The sequence below is a fragment of the Strix uralensis genome, chromosome 2 (genome assembly GCF_047716275.1).
Source record: "Strix uralensis isolate ZFMK-TIS-50842 chromosome 2, bStrUra1, whole genome shotgun sequence".
In the NCBI taxonomy this organism is placed as follows: Eukaryota; Metazoa; Chordata; class Aves; order Strigiformes; family Strigidae; genus Strix; species Strix uralensis.
Genome location: NC_133973.1, coordinates 70623596 through 70641099, shown reverse-complemented (window position 1 = coordinate 70641099; position 17504 = coordinate 70623596). Strand labels below are relative to the sequence as shown.

The 17504-nt window shown below is 38.4% G+C and overlaps 1 protein-coding gene across 2 annotated transcripts in view; it reads left to right on the top strand.

Moving 5' to 3' along the window:
- Positions 1-14091, top strand: part of CUL4A (cullin 4A) — a 41832-nt gene extending 27741 nt beyond the window's left edge. The window contains exons 14-20 of one of the 2 annotated variants that reach the window (XM_074859207.1): positions 283-368; positions 1040-1147; positions 2366-2479; positions 3648-3753; positions 11047-11219; positions 12090-12242; positions 12484-14091. In XM_074859207.1, the coding sequence (XP_074715308.1) occupies positions 283-368; positions 1040-1147; positions 2366-2479; positions 3648-3753; positions 11047-11219; positions 12090-12242; positions 12484-12579 (836 nt within the window). In that variant the 3' untranslated portion in view covers positions 12580-14091. Of the gene's footprint in view, positions 1-282; positions 369-1039; positions 1148-2365; positions 2480-3647; positions 3754-11046; positions 11220-12089; positions 12243-12483 lie in introns of those variants that run through there. The other variant, XM_074859208.1, reaches the window with a different exon arrangement.
- The last annotated feature ends 3413 nt before the right edge of the window (positions 14092-17504 follow it).

The following is a 17504-nucleotide window of genomic DNA, read 5'->3' as shown; positions in this document are numbered from 1 at the left end:
CTTATTTTCTCGTGCTTTAAGAAGTGACAGGCTGGATTTTAAGTAATAGCTGAGCATATCACAGCTTTCATTGTGCTCAGCGAGAACTACTCAGCTGACCTCTTAAATATGCGACTGGTTCATTTAATGTACCTACGGAGGAGCGAAATCCTTAAAATATGTACCTATTTGTGGGTGCTCTCTAACCTGGAAAATCTGGCTCATCTGTCTCAGGTTAAACCTTTATTGCTTGTTCTCTGCTTCTTTGTAATTGTGGCATCTTTGCTTTAATTCATGTGACAGAATGTGGTGCTGCTTTTACCAGTAAACTGGAGGGCATGTTCAAGGACATGGAACTGTCAAAAGATGTCATGGTTCAGTTTAAGCAGGTACATTTAGCTTCTGTTTGTGTACTAAATTTTGCAATAGTCATGGTGTTATACCTTGGATTAAGCTAAAATTAAACAAAATGGCTTTTGAGCAGGTCCTGGTCACAGTAACAGAGTCTACTTATAGTTCTAGATGTCTATGTATGCTCACCCTGTTGTTGCACTTGTCCCTGGGTACCTTTTTTGGGGCCTTGTTGAAGACGTGGTATGGGAGTAATAAAATACTGTAGTGACTTTTCTGTCCCAGACTTTGCAGTCTGGCTTGACTGATGCTATGCTGAAATTATATGAAAATGTTTTGTCTAACAGATGTGGAAATCCCAGGGGATCCTTTTGATCTTACAGTTCTTGCCCTGGCTTCCCATCAAAAGTTTTTCTTTTGCTTTATTTGCAAGTGACTGAAGTTCCTTTGACCTTAATACCCTGTAAAGACAGTGGTCTAGGATACTTCAAGGCATGTTATTTTCTTTTTACTTCCAACCACTTGCTGTGTTTTGAAATTGGGGAGGGGGCATTAAATAGTCACTCAAAATCCTGGTAGAACATGCCTAACCAAGGATGTGGCCTGTAGAAATTTTTCATTGTTATACTAATTTAAATTTCTAATTTAAGTATATATATTTTCTAATTTAGCATGCAGACATGAAGTATTTTTGTCTCTTGTGTTTTAGTATATGCAGAACCAGAGTGACCCAGGAAATATAGACCTGACAGTAAATATATTAACTATGGGATATTGGCCAACTTATACACCTATGGATGTTCACTTAAATTCAGAGGTTAGTGTTTGACTTATTCTTCTAAATGTACTTTAGAGAGTGGAATCACAGTCACTATCATAGGGTGAACTAATGCCCTTCATTTAATGCTTTTCTGTTAGATATTGAAGGGGTTTATCTCATTTTAAAGATTCCAAAATTGCAAAAAATAAAATGTAGCGGATAAAATCCACTTTTTTCTGGACAGTTGTGGGTTTTACCTTTTTAATAATAATAATAATATAAAATTAGTATTAAAATAAAATCAGTGTCCTACTTAACATGGCAGTCAAGCACTTAAAAGTTTAAAACTGGACAGGTCACCTTAATTTAGTCAATCTTTAACTACATTGGTTAGGCATTTTGATATAGCCAATAGTTATGTTGCTGCATGTTCTTTTTTTTCCTGTAAGATTCTTCCTCTGTTCCCTTCAATGTGTCACACAAAACTAGTCCCTGCATTTAAATGGCATTTGCCTGAAAAAAGATTGCTTCCAAGTTGAGAGATTTTTGCAAAGCTCCCATCAGTGGCAATTTAAGTTGAAATACATATTTGGAGTCCTGTTTCTTGCAATACCTTTCTTGATCTGAAACGTGGGAAGCACTTCAGAGGCTAAGAGCGGTAGCAGGGTTCCCGTTCAGTTCAGAAGATGTGGAAGCTTTTGTGCTCTGGCTCCTGTGGCGTCTTTTCCTCCGTAGCAGACTACTTTGGAGGGATCCAACCTGAGCAACAAACACGTCATGAAAATGGAGGGATAAAAACCCCTTACTTGGAAGTAAGAGGTTATAACGTTATAAATCAGACTTAAATCTGCATAGGACAAACTAAAGGAAGCACTAGGGAGCAGATTGGTAATAGTCAGTGTATAGGTGTGAGATGTATGCTTTTGTCCAGTGACTTCTTGGTCAGATTCAAAGTCCAGGACAAAACTAGTATTTATTTTTGAGATTTAAAACTCTTTACAGGGCATTTATTTTACTTTTATTTAAAACAAGCAAGGAAAAAAAAAGAAAAAAAAAAAGGGAAATGAAAGGTATTTTTGAATTGAGACTTTCTTTTGTGCATAATAGTACCAGTATACTTGAGAGTAGAATTTTGCTCTTTGAATTTAGTTTTTCACACAAAAACATTTATTATGAAACATTGTTGAGGAGAGTAAAGAAATTACATGTGTGAAATCATCTGACATCAATGAATTGGTATAATGCTATAAACATTTTTCTGTCTTTGCTCTACAGATGATAAAGCTTCAAGAGGTATTTAAAACCTTTTACCTGGGAAAGCACAGTGGTCGAAAGCTTCAGTGGCAGACCACTTTAGGGCATGCTGTGCTAAAGGCGGAATTTAAGGAAGTAAGTTTGCTTGTTGGGATAAAATTTCAGTCAATTATTTGGAATCTAGTCATGTATTGTATTTTTTACAAAGGTAGTAAATAACATTTTTGTGGAGGAACAATCACAATGCTGTTATTTTGTATAGAAAGTAGGCTTTTTATAATTTAAACTGAAATACTACCTAGCTAACAGAATACAACAATGTGATACCTTTTGGTAACATTTCTATTCATTTGATAGGAATTGTTGGTCATTCGAATAAAGAAAGTTGTAATGAAGCAGGAAATTAATGAAAGAAAAACAGTGCAGCATCTGTTTATTTTTAATATGGAATTGTTTTGATCACAGAAATACTGGTGACGCTTTTAGTCTGCTTCACTGATACAAAGAGAGACTGAAGGGTGTTAGTCATGTAATGACTGTGGTTAAAATTTTAATGCTTGTTGAATTATTTAAGTCTTAAATAACCACATTGTTTCTTGATGTGGTTTTGTTTTGACTCATGGAATATCTTGCCTTGCTAATAATGCAGCTTAATTGAGCCAGAGCAAAGACAAAAAACTTGAATTCTTTTACTAACTCATTGTGAATATGAAACTTAGAGGTTTAGGCATTACATAACAGTAAGATGGATAGGTTTGTAGTTGTCGATTGACAGAAGCATTTACAGCCATCTGAAGAGTTTGAGTTATTTCCTTTCCATTGCCTGTTTTTACAAATGTTATGCTACTGATAATACTGTCACTCCGTATCATAGTAAACCAAAATTATCTTTTGTTTCTTTCATATTTGATCCAATGCCAACATTTCTTTTGTATTAGTTTGCTCATCTCTATAAAATGAAACTTGAAGAGATTTGCTGTTGATGGCAACAAAGCCAGGATTTCATATATTGTAATTAAAATTAAGTAAATTATGTCAAGTAAATACAAGGCCATTCTAATGAGCTTCTGCTGTGTGCTGTATTGCTACCGTTAGAGAAGCAAAAAAAGAGGTTTTAAAAATATCCTGTTTCCTCAATATGCATTCAGGCAGATTCTTCTGTGTGCTAGGCATTCTAAAATGCACATCCCCTCTTCTAGAAATAGAAAAAAGAATGTATAGCTTCTGTAACTTGTCAGATGTGGGGGATACAATAGAAAATGCTCTCAATAATACTTTTAATTACTTGATATTTCTTTTTTAGGGAAAGAAAGAATTTCAAGTATCGCTCTTTCAGACATTAGTGTTGCTTATGTTTAATGAAGGAGATGAATTCAGTTTTGAAGAAATTAAAATGGCCACTGGTGTAGGTAGGAAGAATACTTTTTTATTCTTAAATTTATTCATCAAGTGATTGCCAATTATGATTTGGTATGTAAAGGCCTAATTTTAAGAAATTTGCCATGATCATTAGGACAAACTTTATGAGCCAATAGCATGTAGACACCAAAAGAGATGAGGAAAACACACTGCTGGTACTTCCTAGTGTAGATAAAATAGATGCTTCACAAAATTAATAGCTGTGTAGTGTATGGTGCTACTAACAACCTATTAGATTTACAAATTGTATTATTGCAATTCTTAAAATTCAAGTGGTGATAAAGACTGTTGTGTGTACAGATTATTTTTGTTCTGTTACAGTTTCAAATGCTATATTTTGAAGATGATCTGTTGTAGAATGCTGTCATTTTGGGGTGATTCAAGAGAGTATTTTCAGTTGAACTGTTCTGAGAGCTTTCCCTCCTGTGTTCCATCACTGTTGTTGGGAGTGCCCCATTTACAATAGGTCTGAGTTGTTAAGAGCAGGGTTCTGTAGGGTTTATACTTTGTAGCTGTCTGTCTCTGCACTTGAAACCTGAAGGCAGAAAGGACAAAGAAAACTGAGGAAGAGTTCAGTTTTCTTTTTAACCATCTGCAGTATTTGCATTCTGTGTTCTTCTTACGCTCCTGGGTGATTCTTCCCCCTCTCCCCCCCCCCCCCCCCCCCCCCCTTGAAATAGTTACAGCCATTGGCATTAAAAATGATAATGCTATCATCTCTTTACTCTCTGGAACTTCTGCATCAACCAGCAGGTCATACCCAGTAGCCCTTCATGTGTTGAATCTTAAAATCAACCCAATATAGCAACTGCTGAAAGAGTATTTGAACCCATACAAGTAAAATATTGTAAATATATTTACTGAAATACTGTAAAATGGGGATATCAAGAATCCCTGTGGTTCAGAATGATGCATTGCAGAAGGCAGCCTGGGTGCTCCAGCTTCTCAGTGTCAGTACTTCAAGTTGCTTAGTCATCCACTCCATTAATGCTAAGGGAGCTGAAGAGAACTCATGCCAGTGTGAATGATAAGCATCGGGGTAGACCGCAGAGGCTCATTAGGTCAGAGTACAATGGTTACCGAACAAACATAAGTTCATGCAAGCCTGATCCAGATCCTCCTTTCTCATCTTGTATTGCTGTGCCTTGGAGCTTGCGTTCTGGCTGCCTGACAGCAACAGATAAAATCAGCTGCATGGAAATCCAGTCCATTATAGCACAATAGAAAGCATTTCAATAGACTGTTTTTAAGGCAGCTGGCTAGAATTGATAGTTGGGAGCTACCTATATTGTGTTATGTCATTGCGCTGAGTGCCGTGTCTGTGTTTCTATCTCCTGTGGGGAAGTAGTGTGGGAATGCAAGTAATGAGGACAGTTCGTGGTCCACAGGCTTCTCATGAGGCCAGGATGGATGACGTAAAATCTCTGTCTTCCCGAGCTCTACCTACACAAGGTGTTCAGAGCTGCTTTAGAGAGGTCCCATTCTCACCTAGCAGTCTCCCTACTTCTAATGAAGAGGAAACTCTTATGGCCAGAAATTATGTCAGAAATAGGTCCCACACTGTGCCCTTCCTGCCTTCTGCTACTTGGATGATCCTTTTGCTCAGCAGTACCCTGCCGAAGGCTGGTATCCTGGCTGGTTGGAAAAGAAGAGCAATTCGGTTATTAGAAAAGGTAGCTGAATTTTTGATGCAGCTGCTTGGTGAATTGACCACTAAGGGCAGAGGTGCTGACAGCCATACCTTCAGAGACCACCCTGGATGAACCAGATGTCCTGGCTCATGGGTACAAGTAACAGTATGTGGTAGAAATCCTGGAGGGCAAAACCTGGCCATTAGGGTTGCTATAGAAACAGTTTCTAAACGTTCTAAACATGATGTGCAGGGCTAGACAGACAAGTGGAATTGCAGTGTATGCTTGAAAAAATGACATGTGGAAGAGGGTCTAGATTTATTAGGAAGTAGGAAAGTCTTTGAAACAGGGGAGACCTGTACAAGAAGGGTGGCTCCACCTAAATTCAAAGGGAGTGAAGTTGCTGGCACATTTTAATGTTTTAGAAAGTCTATAGGGTTTGTCAGACTTCTCCCTCCACCATCTAAAAATAACACAGTGGATCTGAGAAATGTTCAGAGAATGGGAATAAAGGTGGAAGACATGGGAGAGCTTCTTTAGAAGGAACAGTTATATGTGCTAGGACTAAACAAAATAGACCAAAAGGTAAATAGAAATCTGTGAATAAGGATTTGTTTTCTTACTCAAGAAAAGCTAGAGGGAAAAAAACCCCAAAATTAGCACATGGTGGTGAAAACTGAACAGCATGTTGTAAAAGCTGGAAGTTTACAGAGTTCAAGGGGACAGGTTCAGGGAAGAGCAAAGCACTGAAGGTTTCTCAGCACATAGAAACCACCTCTGGCTTAGGAAATCCCTGAGCCCTAAGTGATTGGAGACATAGAGAGCAGCAGGATGAAGAGAGCGAGGAAGAGCAGAGAAGTGTGGAGCTGTGTTAGCTTTGCTTTTATATGCTGCCCTATGCACTTGCTTGTGGCCACTGCTGGAGACAGGGTGCTGGGCTAGATGGACCTTCTGACCCAGGGTGCCCATTCTTCAGTTCTAAACTAAACACTGGAAGGAATTCTGAACCTCCTAACTCTGAAGAACTGGCCCTAAGCACTTCCTTTACTTTGGTGTTCACATGTTCCGGCTCTTTTTGGGAGGTGGTGGAAGTCTTCTGCAGTTTTTAGTTAATTAACATGTGTTTATGTTGAGACCTGTTACGAGGTGTTGCTCAGTCTTTACATATTGGTGTTTACTGCAGAAAGTTCAGAGGGCTATGTACATGCCACAGGGCAGAATAAAATAATTGCAAGTTGAAGTCTCAGTAAAGGATTTAGAACAGATGAGTAAATCAGACAGTGAATTAGACCACTGCCAACTCAATAGTATTCACCCCAAAGCTTTACAGGAATCTGTCTAGGTTATAATTTAAGTGAGCCTTGGTGCAGGCTTGACAAGAGCAATGCTAAATTTTTTATCTTCTTTTTACGTTCATGTGGTAATTTTGCAGATTACTGTGGGGTGGCAGGTCTGCACTGGGAAGAACAGAATCGGTAGGCCCATGGATAGATGTATATTAGGGAAGAGCCCGCATGATTTATGTGATGCATGATTTTCCTTTCAAATTCTTTGAGAGACTCAGCAAGTATATGCAAACAATGACAACATATACAGTATATGCAAATGGCCCCAACAACCCCCAGCAGCGCTACAGGCTTGGGGAGGAGTGGCTGGAAAGCTGCCAGTCAGAGAGGGACCTGGGGGTGTTGACTGACAGCCGGCTGAACAGGAGCCAGCAGTGTGCCCAGGTGGCCAAGAAGGCCAATGACATCCTGGCTTGTATCAGAAATAGCGTGGCCAGCAAGGACAGGGAAGTGATCTTACCCCTGTACTCGGCACTGGTGAGGCCGCACCTCGATTACTGTGTTCAGTTTTGGGCCCCTCACTACAAAAAGGACATTGAATTACTCGAGCGTGTCCAGAGAAGGGCAACGAAGCTGGTGAAGGTCTGGAGTACAGGTCTTATGAGGAGCAGCTGAGGGAACTGGGGTTGTTTAGTCTGGAGAAGAGGAGGCTGAGGGGAGACCTCATCGCCCTCTGCAACTACCTGAAAGGAGGTTGCAGAGAGCTGGGGATGAGTCTCTTTAACCAAGCAACAAGCGATAGGACAAGAGGGAATGTCCTCAAGTTGCACCAGGGCAGGTTTAGACTGGATATTAGGAAGTATTTCTTTACAGAACAGGTTGTTAGGTGTTGGAATGGGCTGCCCAGGGCAGTGGTGGAGTCCCCATCCCTGGAGGTGTTTAAGAGTCGGGTGACATAGTGCTTAGGGATATGGTGTAGTTGAGAACTGTCAGTTTTAGGTTAATGGTTGGACTGGATGATCTTCAAGGTCTTTTCCAACCTTGATGATTCTGTGATTCTGTGAAATATGAATATTGTGCACTTGGCTTTTAAAAAGTTCTTGATAAGAGTTCCTCACAATCTCTAAAAGAGACTAAATTTTCATGACTTGAGAGGGAAGTTCCTCTTAGGGGTGAATAATTGATTAAAAGACAGAAAACAGGTAGAAATGAATGAGCAGCTTTCATAGTGAAAGAAAGCTCTTATTTAGGATCCCCAGGTATTATTCAACATGGCCATTAATGATCTGAAGGAGATGAATATTGGTGTGACAGTATTTGATGCCGATTTCTGGAGAAGGTCAAATCTGAAATGTCTAAAAAAGTTACAAAAGGATCTCACACTGTTGAACCGTTAGGAGATCAAATGGCGTCCATTGTTGATGAATATATCTGAGGTGGGGGGAGGGAAAAACCTTAGCTACCTGTCAGAGATTGGCTTTGTTAGGCATGACTGCTCAGGAAAGAAGTTGTGCTGTCATTGTGTCCCCTGAAAACATCAACTGAAAGTTCATCAGTGATCAGAAGGGCAAACAGCGTGCTGGTAACTTCTGGGGAAGTTACTGAGAAAAAGGCAGAAAGCATCATTGTGCTTCATATGTGCTTGTGTTTGGATACTTAATAAATTTCATTTTAGCCCATCTTTACAGGTGTATAGTAGAACTAGATAAGGACAAAGAAAGATGTGAAAAAATATGGAAGGTATAGAACAGTTCCCATGCAGAGGATGGAGAGTTCATCTCTTAAACTTGGGCATGATAGTTTGGAGAGAGGTGAAAAGGAGGAAATACAGTAGTCTGTAGAATTATGAATGGCTTAGAGACAGTGAATAGTGAATTCACGAGTTCTCACAGCACAAGAATTCAGGCACCTTTTAGCTTCTCCATCTGTTACTAGCCAAGTCAAAGAGCCCATGCTGAGCAAGGCAGGTATTTTGATCCAATCCATGAAACCGAGTTAGCTGCCTAAGATTAATGGCAGGCCTTAAAGCACTAACTCTCAAACATCAAATCAACTCAAATTGAGTTAGCCCCCAATTTCTTGCATGTACATTGATTTTTAATTGAGAACACCAAAAAGGTGATCATAGGTTATATTCTGCTTATTTAATGTGTTCCTGTGGACCTCTGACTATATAATGTACTGGAATGAGGTGTGAAGCAGTTGGGATTTTCCAGTGTTAGAAAAATCTGTTTGGCAAGTTCGGTGCTCTTCCTTCTCCTGTTGAAGCAGCTTTAGCAGTGCTTCCACGGGGCTTCCTCAGGTCTGTCAGTCCTGTCTCCCCAACTCCCTTCCTGACTACAGCAGAAGATAGGGGCAGTCAGGTAAATCTATGTTTGTTTCACTCAGGAGTTATACTGATGTTAACATAAAGAAATGATCAGTCAGTATGGTATGACTTAAAACTTTCAGTTGCTTATGCAAGTGCTTTCACAACATAAAACCTAGCAATTTGTGTTCAGTGCTGCTCTTGGCAGGATAGGACAGCTATGTCCAGAGTTTCAGTTCTTTAATAAGTCTTTCATACATTCATTGTCTACTACGTATATTTTACAGAGGTGAATATGATATATTCTGTGGTTCTACTGTCCAGATGCTCATTCATTTATGCAGCTTCAGTACTAGCTACATTGCTGTGTTTACAGTATTACAAGTTAGTTTTGCAAATGTCTTTCACTTTAAAAATTAAGTGGGTATCTGGATACCAAAACCCTTGAGTATTAGGCAACTGGCATTTCAGACTTTGTCTATTGTCTGTCTTTGTGTTCCATTGCCATCTAACACAAAACACATACACTTTTGGAGGTCAAAAAGTCATATGAATTCTCTTCATTCTAAGTAGAAGAGTACCTCATGTGCAATTAACACATTACAAAAAAAAAAAAAAAAACACAAACCAAACCCAAAATAAACAGCACATGGATTTCTGCCTCTTCAGGATATCCCCGTCTTCATCTGCATTAACTGGCCATAGTTGGAATTTGTGTTTTCGAGTCACTGTTACAATAAATTTTCGCCAGTTTCTTGGAAGAGATGAGATTGTCCCTGGTACATTAGTACATTTAGGAAATGCATCAACTGTCACTCAAGAGAAAGAATGGGTACCTTCTCTTTGGTAACCATGCTGCTTTGAGACATGTTGCCCGAATATACTCCATGTTTTTTACCTGCCTTTCGCATTATCAAGAAAGCCTCTAGGAGCTGTAGTTTTTGCTTCAGTGATTGATAGGTAATCGCAGATTCCTTCCCGCTGGCAGACTGTAACCTGCGACTTAGCATGCAAGGCCAGAGCAAAGCTCCAAAGTATACCGAGTGTTTTTAATAGTATCCTTGTGTTTGGACAAAAACACAACTCAACACTCTGCACTTACTGAAGGTGAAACGCCCAAAAAGTGTGAAATATCTTAAATGCCTGTTTAGTCAATGCAGTTTAAAGATTTTTTTTTTTTTTTTTTAGTAAGCACAGAAAAACGAAGTTTAAAAAAAGGAAAAGGACACTGGTTGAAGTATTTTAGAAATAATAATAATGTTAATCTTTTACTCGGCTACACTGCACTTCAGCACTAGATTGCAAAACTTTTCTTTCAATGTTTAGACTAAAACTCTGTTCAGGAGATTCAACACATTTGGTGATAACTCTATATTGTGAATAAAAGTTTTCTAGAGACTGCAGAGGCTGTTTTAATGCAAAATCTTGATACGAGACTTTGCAACATAATTAGTAGAGTGTTTTAGACTCCATTTTATCTACTTGTCCAAATGCTTTTAGCTTTAAATATTGCTGGATAAAATTTTCCTCACCCACTTGTTTCTGCTACTTTCCTGTTGTGGGGGAAGTTTGTGACTATAATAGCTGTCGGCTCTACCTTCTCACAAAACATCTTCCTGCCAATTTAGTTTTTTTATTATATATTTTCTGGTGTGTGTTAAGCATAGTGATGAAATCTTAAAATGAGGGACTTGAACTTCTTGTCACTGACTGATTTGTTTTCTTCTAAAGTCTTGTTACTACCAAACAAAACTAAAGCAATAAAACCAGGCTCATGTTAATGTGAAGTCTTTTCTGAAACTACTTTTGGATGGAAAGCTTAGTGAGGTGAGCCTGAGTCTGTCTTCCTGACATACACAATTCTGGGCACGGTCTCAGTACTTACCTGTGAAAGGTGTGAGACTAAGCTTGAAGACTAAGTTCCTAATTGGAACTTAGCTGGAAGAAGGTATTAAAATAAAACCAGTAACTTTTCAATTGTATTTCAGATTAATCACATAAAACTCTTCATGTTAATGTTTTGTTCTGCTCTCTCCCATACTTCGAACTTCTTCACAGAGGACAGTGAATTAAGAAGAACCTTGCAGTCTTTAGCTTGTGGAAAAGCACGAGTATTGATAAAAAATCCAAAAGGCAAGGATGTAGAAGATGGAGATAAATTCATCTTTAATGGTGATTTCAAGCATAAATTGTTTAGAATAAAGATCAACCAAATCCAAATGAAAGAAACAGTATGTATTTATTTTTTGCATTCATTCAGTTTATGTTAACTGTTTATCCACATCCCACATGGAGAGACAGAATCTCTGCATTTCCTCTCGTAGTTTTTGCATATGGAGAAAGGAAACAGATACTTCATTTTTTCGGTAGTCAGGATGACTCACAGGGGCAATAAAGGTTTTTAAAACTCACTGAAATTGAAACAACTGGGGTTCCTTCCTGTGCTTGCAAATTTAAATGCCTATATATTAAACTGATAGCATCTTGTAGGTGCTTCAGTCCGTCTTAGAAGTTTCTATGGTATTGCTGAAGTGCTGGTACTATATTGAATTCATCAATCAAATGTCACCATGTCACTTCTTTATTTAGCAGGTAAAAGAGTTATTAAAGTCAGGGTTGTCCCTGTTTTTGCAGTTGATGTCTTTGTTGTACTTAAAACCCAATTCTTGACACAAGGTGACATGTTTTAATCAACATTGACTTGTTTCCTTTTGCCTTTGCATATTAAAATCCACAAAAGTCAATTTGGAGTTGATCAGTTTGATACAAAAGACTACTGTGTTTGGGCTGTCAAACTGTTACGTGTTCTCAAAAATCTGAAGTGAGTTTTTAATATTTAGTTTAATTTATCAAATAGATTTAAAATGAGATGTACATTATTCTTTTTCGTTACATTATCCTTAATTTTATCTTAGACTTGCTTTAGCAGTACACTTCAGAATCACTTAGCTCTTAGCATGCAGTAATGCATGCATTTGTCTCAATGATGAATAAGAATACATGAATTTCATTTCAGTGTAAAGGTTAACTATAGAAATGTAATTGATATAAAAAATAGTAATAAAAGTTCCTATGATTTGCGGCATTGTGTTGTTCTTTAGGTCGAGGAACAGGTCAGCACAACTGAAAGAGTGTTTCAAGACAGGCAATACCAGATTGATGCTGCTATTGTACGAATAATGAAGATGAGAAAGACTCTTGGTCATAATCTCCTTGTTTCTGAATTGTATAATCAACTGAAATTTCCTGTGAAGGTAACTGATTTTGTTTTTCAAACCATCCTGAATAAGAAATGTGAAATATGTCTGAATCGAATCCAAAGATTAAGGTATTAAAATGAGCGTGTGAACAGAAATAAACTAGAGTATCAGTGGCATATTTACTGTGGCGTATTTTCTTATGTAGCTGTTAGCTACGTAAGCTGTTAGCTATTTTTTAAAATAAAATATATTTGCATTTATATTACTGTTACACTAATCTCATCTTTTCTTGTAGCCTGGAGACTTGAAAAAGAGGATTGAATCTCTCATTGACAGAGACTATATGGAGAGAGACAAAGACAACCCTAATCAGTACCACTATGTTGCATAATGGAGAATAAATACTTTTATTTAAAAAAATAAAAAACAAACCCAAAAAATAAAAACCAAAATCATCCACATATATCTTCAGGACACCAAATACCTACGCTGTTCCAGACTTTCCTTTTAGCAGATTTCAGGTTGATGTATATTATTCAACCAGCTGCATGCACTGCTGTGGAAAAGAAGCAAAATGACATGTTAATTGATCATCCTTGTCAAGACTCCTTACTAATTTAAAACATCATGGTTTTATTTCTTTTAGTTACTCTTTTGTTCTTTTGGGTTCTTCAAAATTAGGTTTTACAGTTTTGTTTAACAATGTCATTGAAGTTGGATGGAGGGTAAAATTACCTGTGTGAGAAATACTTTTGTGATGGATGCAAGTCTAGTTTCTTCATTTATGTGTTTCTAACTGCATCCCTAAAGACCCTATATGCTGCATTCTTTAGCTACAGTGACAACTTGGGTAACTTTTTAAAAACCCTTAATTGATGAACACTTATGTACAAGCAGTGTTGTTGAAATACACTGAATTTTTGAAATTATGCACCATGAAAACCCTTAAACTTGTGTTCAGTAAATTTTCTTCCAAGCAATGATAAACTTCAGTCTGGTTTGGATAAATCAGGTTTTGAAGTGAGATCCTTGAAGTGCCAAGAGGACAACTGTGTTCATGTGTGTAGTGAGTTGTTGGATTATTTAGCTGAAATACGGATTATTATTTTATTACTATTTCTGCTGGCTTGGGTGGCAAAGATTAGATCTGAGTCAAAGAGGCCCTACCTCATTTTAGGGCAACTGTTGTTTTATCACTGTTTATGTAATTGCCGTAACATTTAGTTTTGCCTTGAAAATAACATACAGGGAACCTACTGTACAGTGTGCTCCACTTGAAAAAACAAAACCTTTTTTTTAAAAAGACTTTTATGGTCTCAATATTGTGAAAGCATAGTTTTTTGTCTTGAAAGACTAAGGATTTTGTGAGTACTTTGTTACATATTGTATATATGTAAGTTGATTTGAATTAAAGAATGAAAGACACTGTAGATCTGTAAGGTAATTGTAACTATAAGGAAGACACCTTTTGTGGCAATACTTACAAGACTCTGTTTATTTTCCGGATTTGCATACTGGTGTGTTTCATTCTGAAAAAGAGCTACCAAAGGAGTTTTGATCATGGCATAAATGAGAATTTAACTGAGCAATATTTTCTTGAGAGATACCTTATTAAGTTTATGTAACACGGAGTTTGTACATCCATTAAAAGGCCACCACCTCTTCTTAAAGTAAACAGTGCTAAGAGTTGACATCTTGTGGATTTACATATTGAAGTCCTTATTCTGTCATCTGGTGTCATTAATTGTATTGCATTCTTCTGAATTATTTTTGTTCCCTTTGTGTTTAGAAACTAAACACGTTTAGTTTACTGTATTTAAAGCATATTTAATATTGTAATTTAATGTAGACTTATTTTAATATTTGAATCTTCAGTTAATGCAAATAAAATCTTTGATGCATATTAGATGTTAATTTCTTAGCCTTTGTGAGATTGTGGCACTTCAGTTTGTGCAGTTTGTTCTTCAGTGTGTACCATTCACCTTGTAATTCATTTGCTAGGCATATGGAAGCCGATCAGATCCATCTTACTAGACTTTTAAAACAAGAAGGAGTATGTGCCTCACAGGAATGTAATGGCCAGAGGCTTTATCCGCACAGAGAGTTGGCAGCAGTGTGCAGTAACTGATCCCAAGCAGTGAATGTGTGCCGCCTTCCCTTTCTGAACCCCAGCTTCCTGGTTCAACGGTTTTAAACAATGGATTAAAAGCAATGGTGTTATCCTGAAGATGATTGAAGTGGTTCTGCCTTACAAAGCAATGTTAATTGATTAAAAGTGCTGAGATGTGCAGTTTTTCTTAATTGCTATAGACTAGAACTCTTTGGCCAAATTACTCTGGTATAGCAATTAAAAATGAGTAGTTCCACGAGCGGTGGAAATAACGAAGTCCATCTTTGTGATGTATGCCCTTGATCCCCTACTGTATCATCCCCCCGCAATAGCCTCAAGCAGCCATAGTGAAGGTTTTTTCTGCTTAGTTCTGCCTTTCTGCTTGTGGGAGCATTGGTTTTGTTCTCCTTTGTCCAGCTGCTGATCTCCACCTGTCCCCCTGCCCCCCAAACCTACAGAGGATCTAATGATCTCTGAACATTTTTACTCTTCCAAATCTGTCTGAAAGTGACTTCAGATGTTCAACAGCTATGGGAGAGATTGACAGGCCAGGTGATCATGACTCTCTTTTTCTCAGGTCCTCATTTTTAATTTGACTTCCTCAAACTTCTCTTCCTGGGATTTTGTATGTGCTGAACCAAGCAGGTAGCTTATTAGTCAGTATGGTAGTCGCTTCTTCATAGCAGAGTAGCTGCATTTGCTCTTTGAGAGCTGGTGATTGAATTTGGCTGAGCATCCAGTCTCAACCAGCTGTTGGTTCGATGCTGGCTCTTTGGGCTCACATTGCCCCCCGAGTGCGTTTGTGCCCACAGGACAGAGGTTGCTAAACATTTCCTGGAAGATTACCCAGTGTTGAAGACATCAGGCTGTAGCAAAGTAACAGATTTCCTCTGTAGCGCATCTGTGTTCAGAAGGTGTCTTGAAAACCTGGATCTTGGCAATTCAGCCTCCTTGGAACAAACTGTGTAGCAGCTTCTATGGAATGACAAAAAATACAGCAGGAATCTGGGATACAGGCAGGGGCTCTCCAATCTTACCAAAAGCGTACAATTTCACAATTTAAATGTAAACATAATTTAAACATTTCCTGAGGGAAAACAAGTGTGAGAATGCAGGCTGACTGCTGACTTGCAGATGCTTCCCAATTACAGCTCTTCTTACCAGCTGCCGAGAGCCTCCTTCCTGCCTGCTCCTTCTGTCCTCTTTTCTTAGTTCTGTATTTTAGCTTCCTCTGATTCCTTTATCTGAACCTGGGTTTATCATTTAACTCCCTTGGTCTGCTGCATCTTCTTTCTGTCTTTGTGCTACGCATCTTTGAAAAAAAAAATTACACCCTTTTCAGGCAACTGTAGTGCATTGATTTGTTATGCAGACAGACTTATTTGTAGGTTTATGATCTTTGGCAGGTGTGTTAGGGAGAGTGGACTCTGTACTATGACCTTGGTTATCTATTCCTAGCAAGAAAGAAAATAACCCTGTGCAGTCAGATAATAAAAAGGCTACAGGAAAAATGGAGTCATATTTTGTGGAAATTCTTTCCCAATAAAATTCCCAACCTGTGCTCTGTCTACCATGACAATATTCTGCCTCAACTTTGCAGAACACTTTGTATTGTAGTAACAGCTCTAGATCTTCTGAGTATTTCCCATGTTCTTCCCCACAAGCAGCTGTTCTGCATCCCCAGCTCTGAAGAGGGGCCAGGAGCTGTACCATGGTTAATCTGGAACGGTGTGCGTGTTGGTTGGCGAGCACCTCTGTCACACAAAATGCGTAAGGGCTGGGTATGGACTACATTTCCCTTGGTGACGGCACTAATTTGGATCTCCGAGCTGTCTATATACCAGCTTTTACAGAAGCTCTAACTTCATGTTTGTTTATGTCTTACCCTGCTATCAAGTTTGATTGATGTTGGCCAATGAGTTATTGAGCAGTGAGTCTGATGGCCAGCATGGTTGCGTAAGACTTGTTCCATTAGGAAAGGAGGGTAACAAACATCCTGGTGATGCTTCGACTGACAACGACATGGAAGTTGGTTATTGTGCAGTCTCTACACCACTCTAAAAGGCTGAGTAAGCTAATGAGCCGCAGCATGCAAGATCAACATCATTCTCTGCTGATAGCCTTATGTTCTTTATTTACCAATTTCTTGCCACAAATGCTTGATGCAACTCATATACTGATATTAATTGGTAATAAGCCAAGTATCCATTATTTTTCAATTCATAGATGCCTCCCAGTTTTCCAGTAGAGGGGCAGACTACTGCACAGCAAGTTTAAACCTGACGTTGGGCCTCCCTCTCTACTTTTTTTTCTGGCAGACTTCAAGTATTACACAGACTTTCCTCGACTCCCACTGCAGGTTTCAAAAAATGAGAACAACCTATGGCCCACCTCCATTAACCTCAACTCTTCTGCAGATGACTCATTCAAACACTTGACCAGAGCTGTTCCTTATGCCCTTTTTCAAGCTGACTAACTTCTGCTTTTGGCAATACATGGCAAGAATAAAGATTGCTAGAAGTGCTGCAGGGAAAACCAAACGTTACTGTCTCTAAAAATGCACAGATAAAAATGCAGCATTAAGAAAGAAATGTCCGTCAATAGCAATAGTGTTGGAAAAGGCAGGCAGATCCCCAAGCTACCCTGAAGAGCAAATGAACTTCTCTAGGATGTTTTGGGGAAACGGGAAGTGTAAGTGAACCGAGACAAACATCAAGGAAAGGTCAAGTGTACAGCAGCTGGACTTTAGCAGCTGGTAGTAGCTAAATTGCATTTCAAACTGGTTCTAAGTAAAAATGTATGAAGGCAGCTTGGGAGCATAAATGATTCTGTCTCAGAGCTGATTAATCTGGAGTACGCTGTAATGAGGAGAGGGATGACATGGCAGTCATTTTGAGAAAACAAAAGCACCCTGCTATTGGCACACTTTCCAATTGCACCAGAAATAGGATTTCAGTAGCAAAACAAGTACTTCTGAGGTTTCAGATGAAGAAAGCATATCCTTAACAGCTTAGATAAGAAAGAGCATTGAATTACAAAGTGATCAAATGGCCTAGGCTCCCTATTTCTGTTACTATGCTAACATCTGAGAATGTTGATAGATTAACTTCATCTATTTTTTTTCTATTTTCTCAAAAAAAAGGGATTTCTTAAAATTCTTGTTTATAAAAACATCAGACATCATCAGAAACTATGTGAAAGTGCAG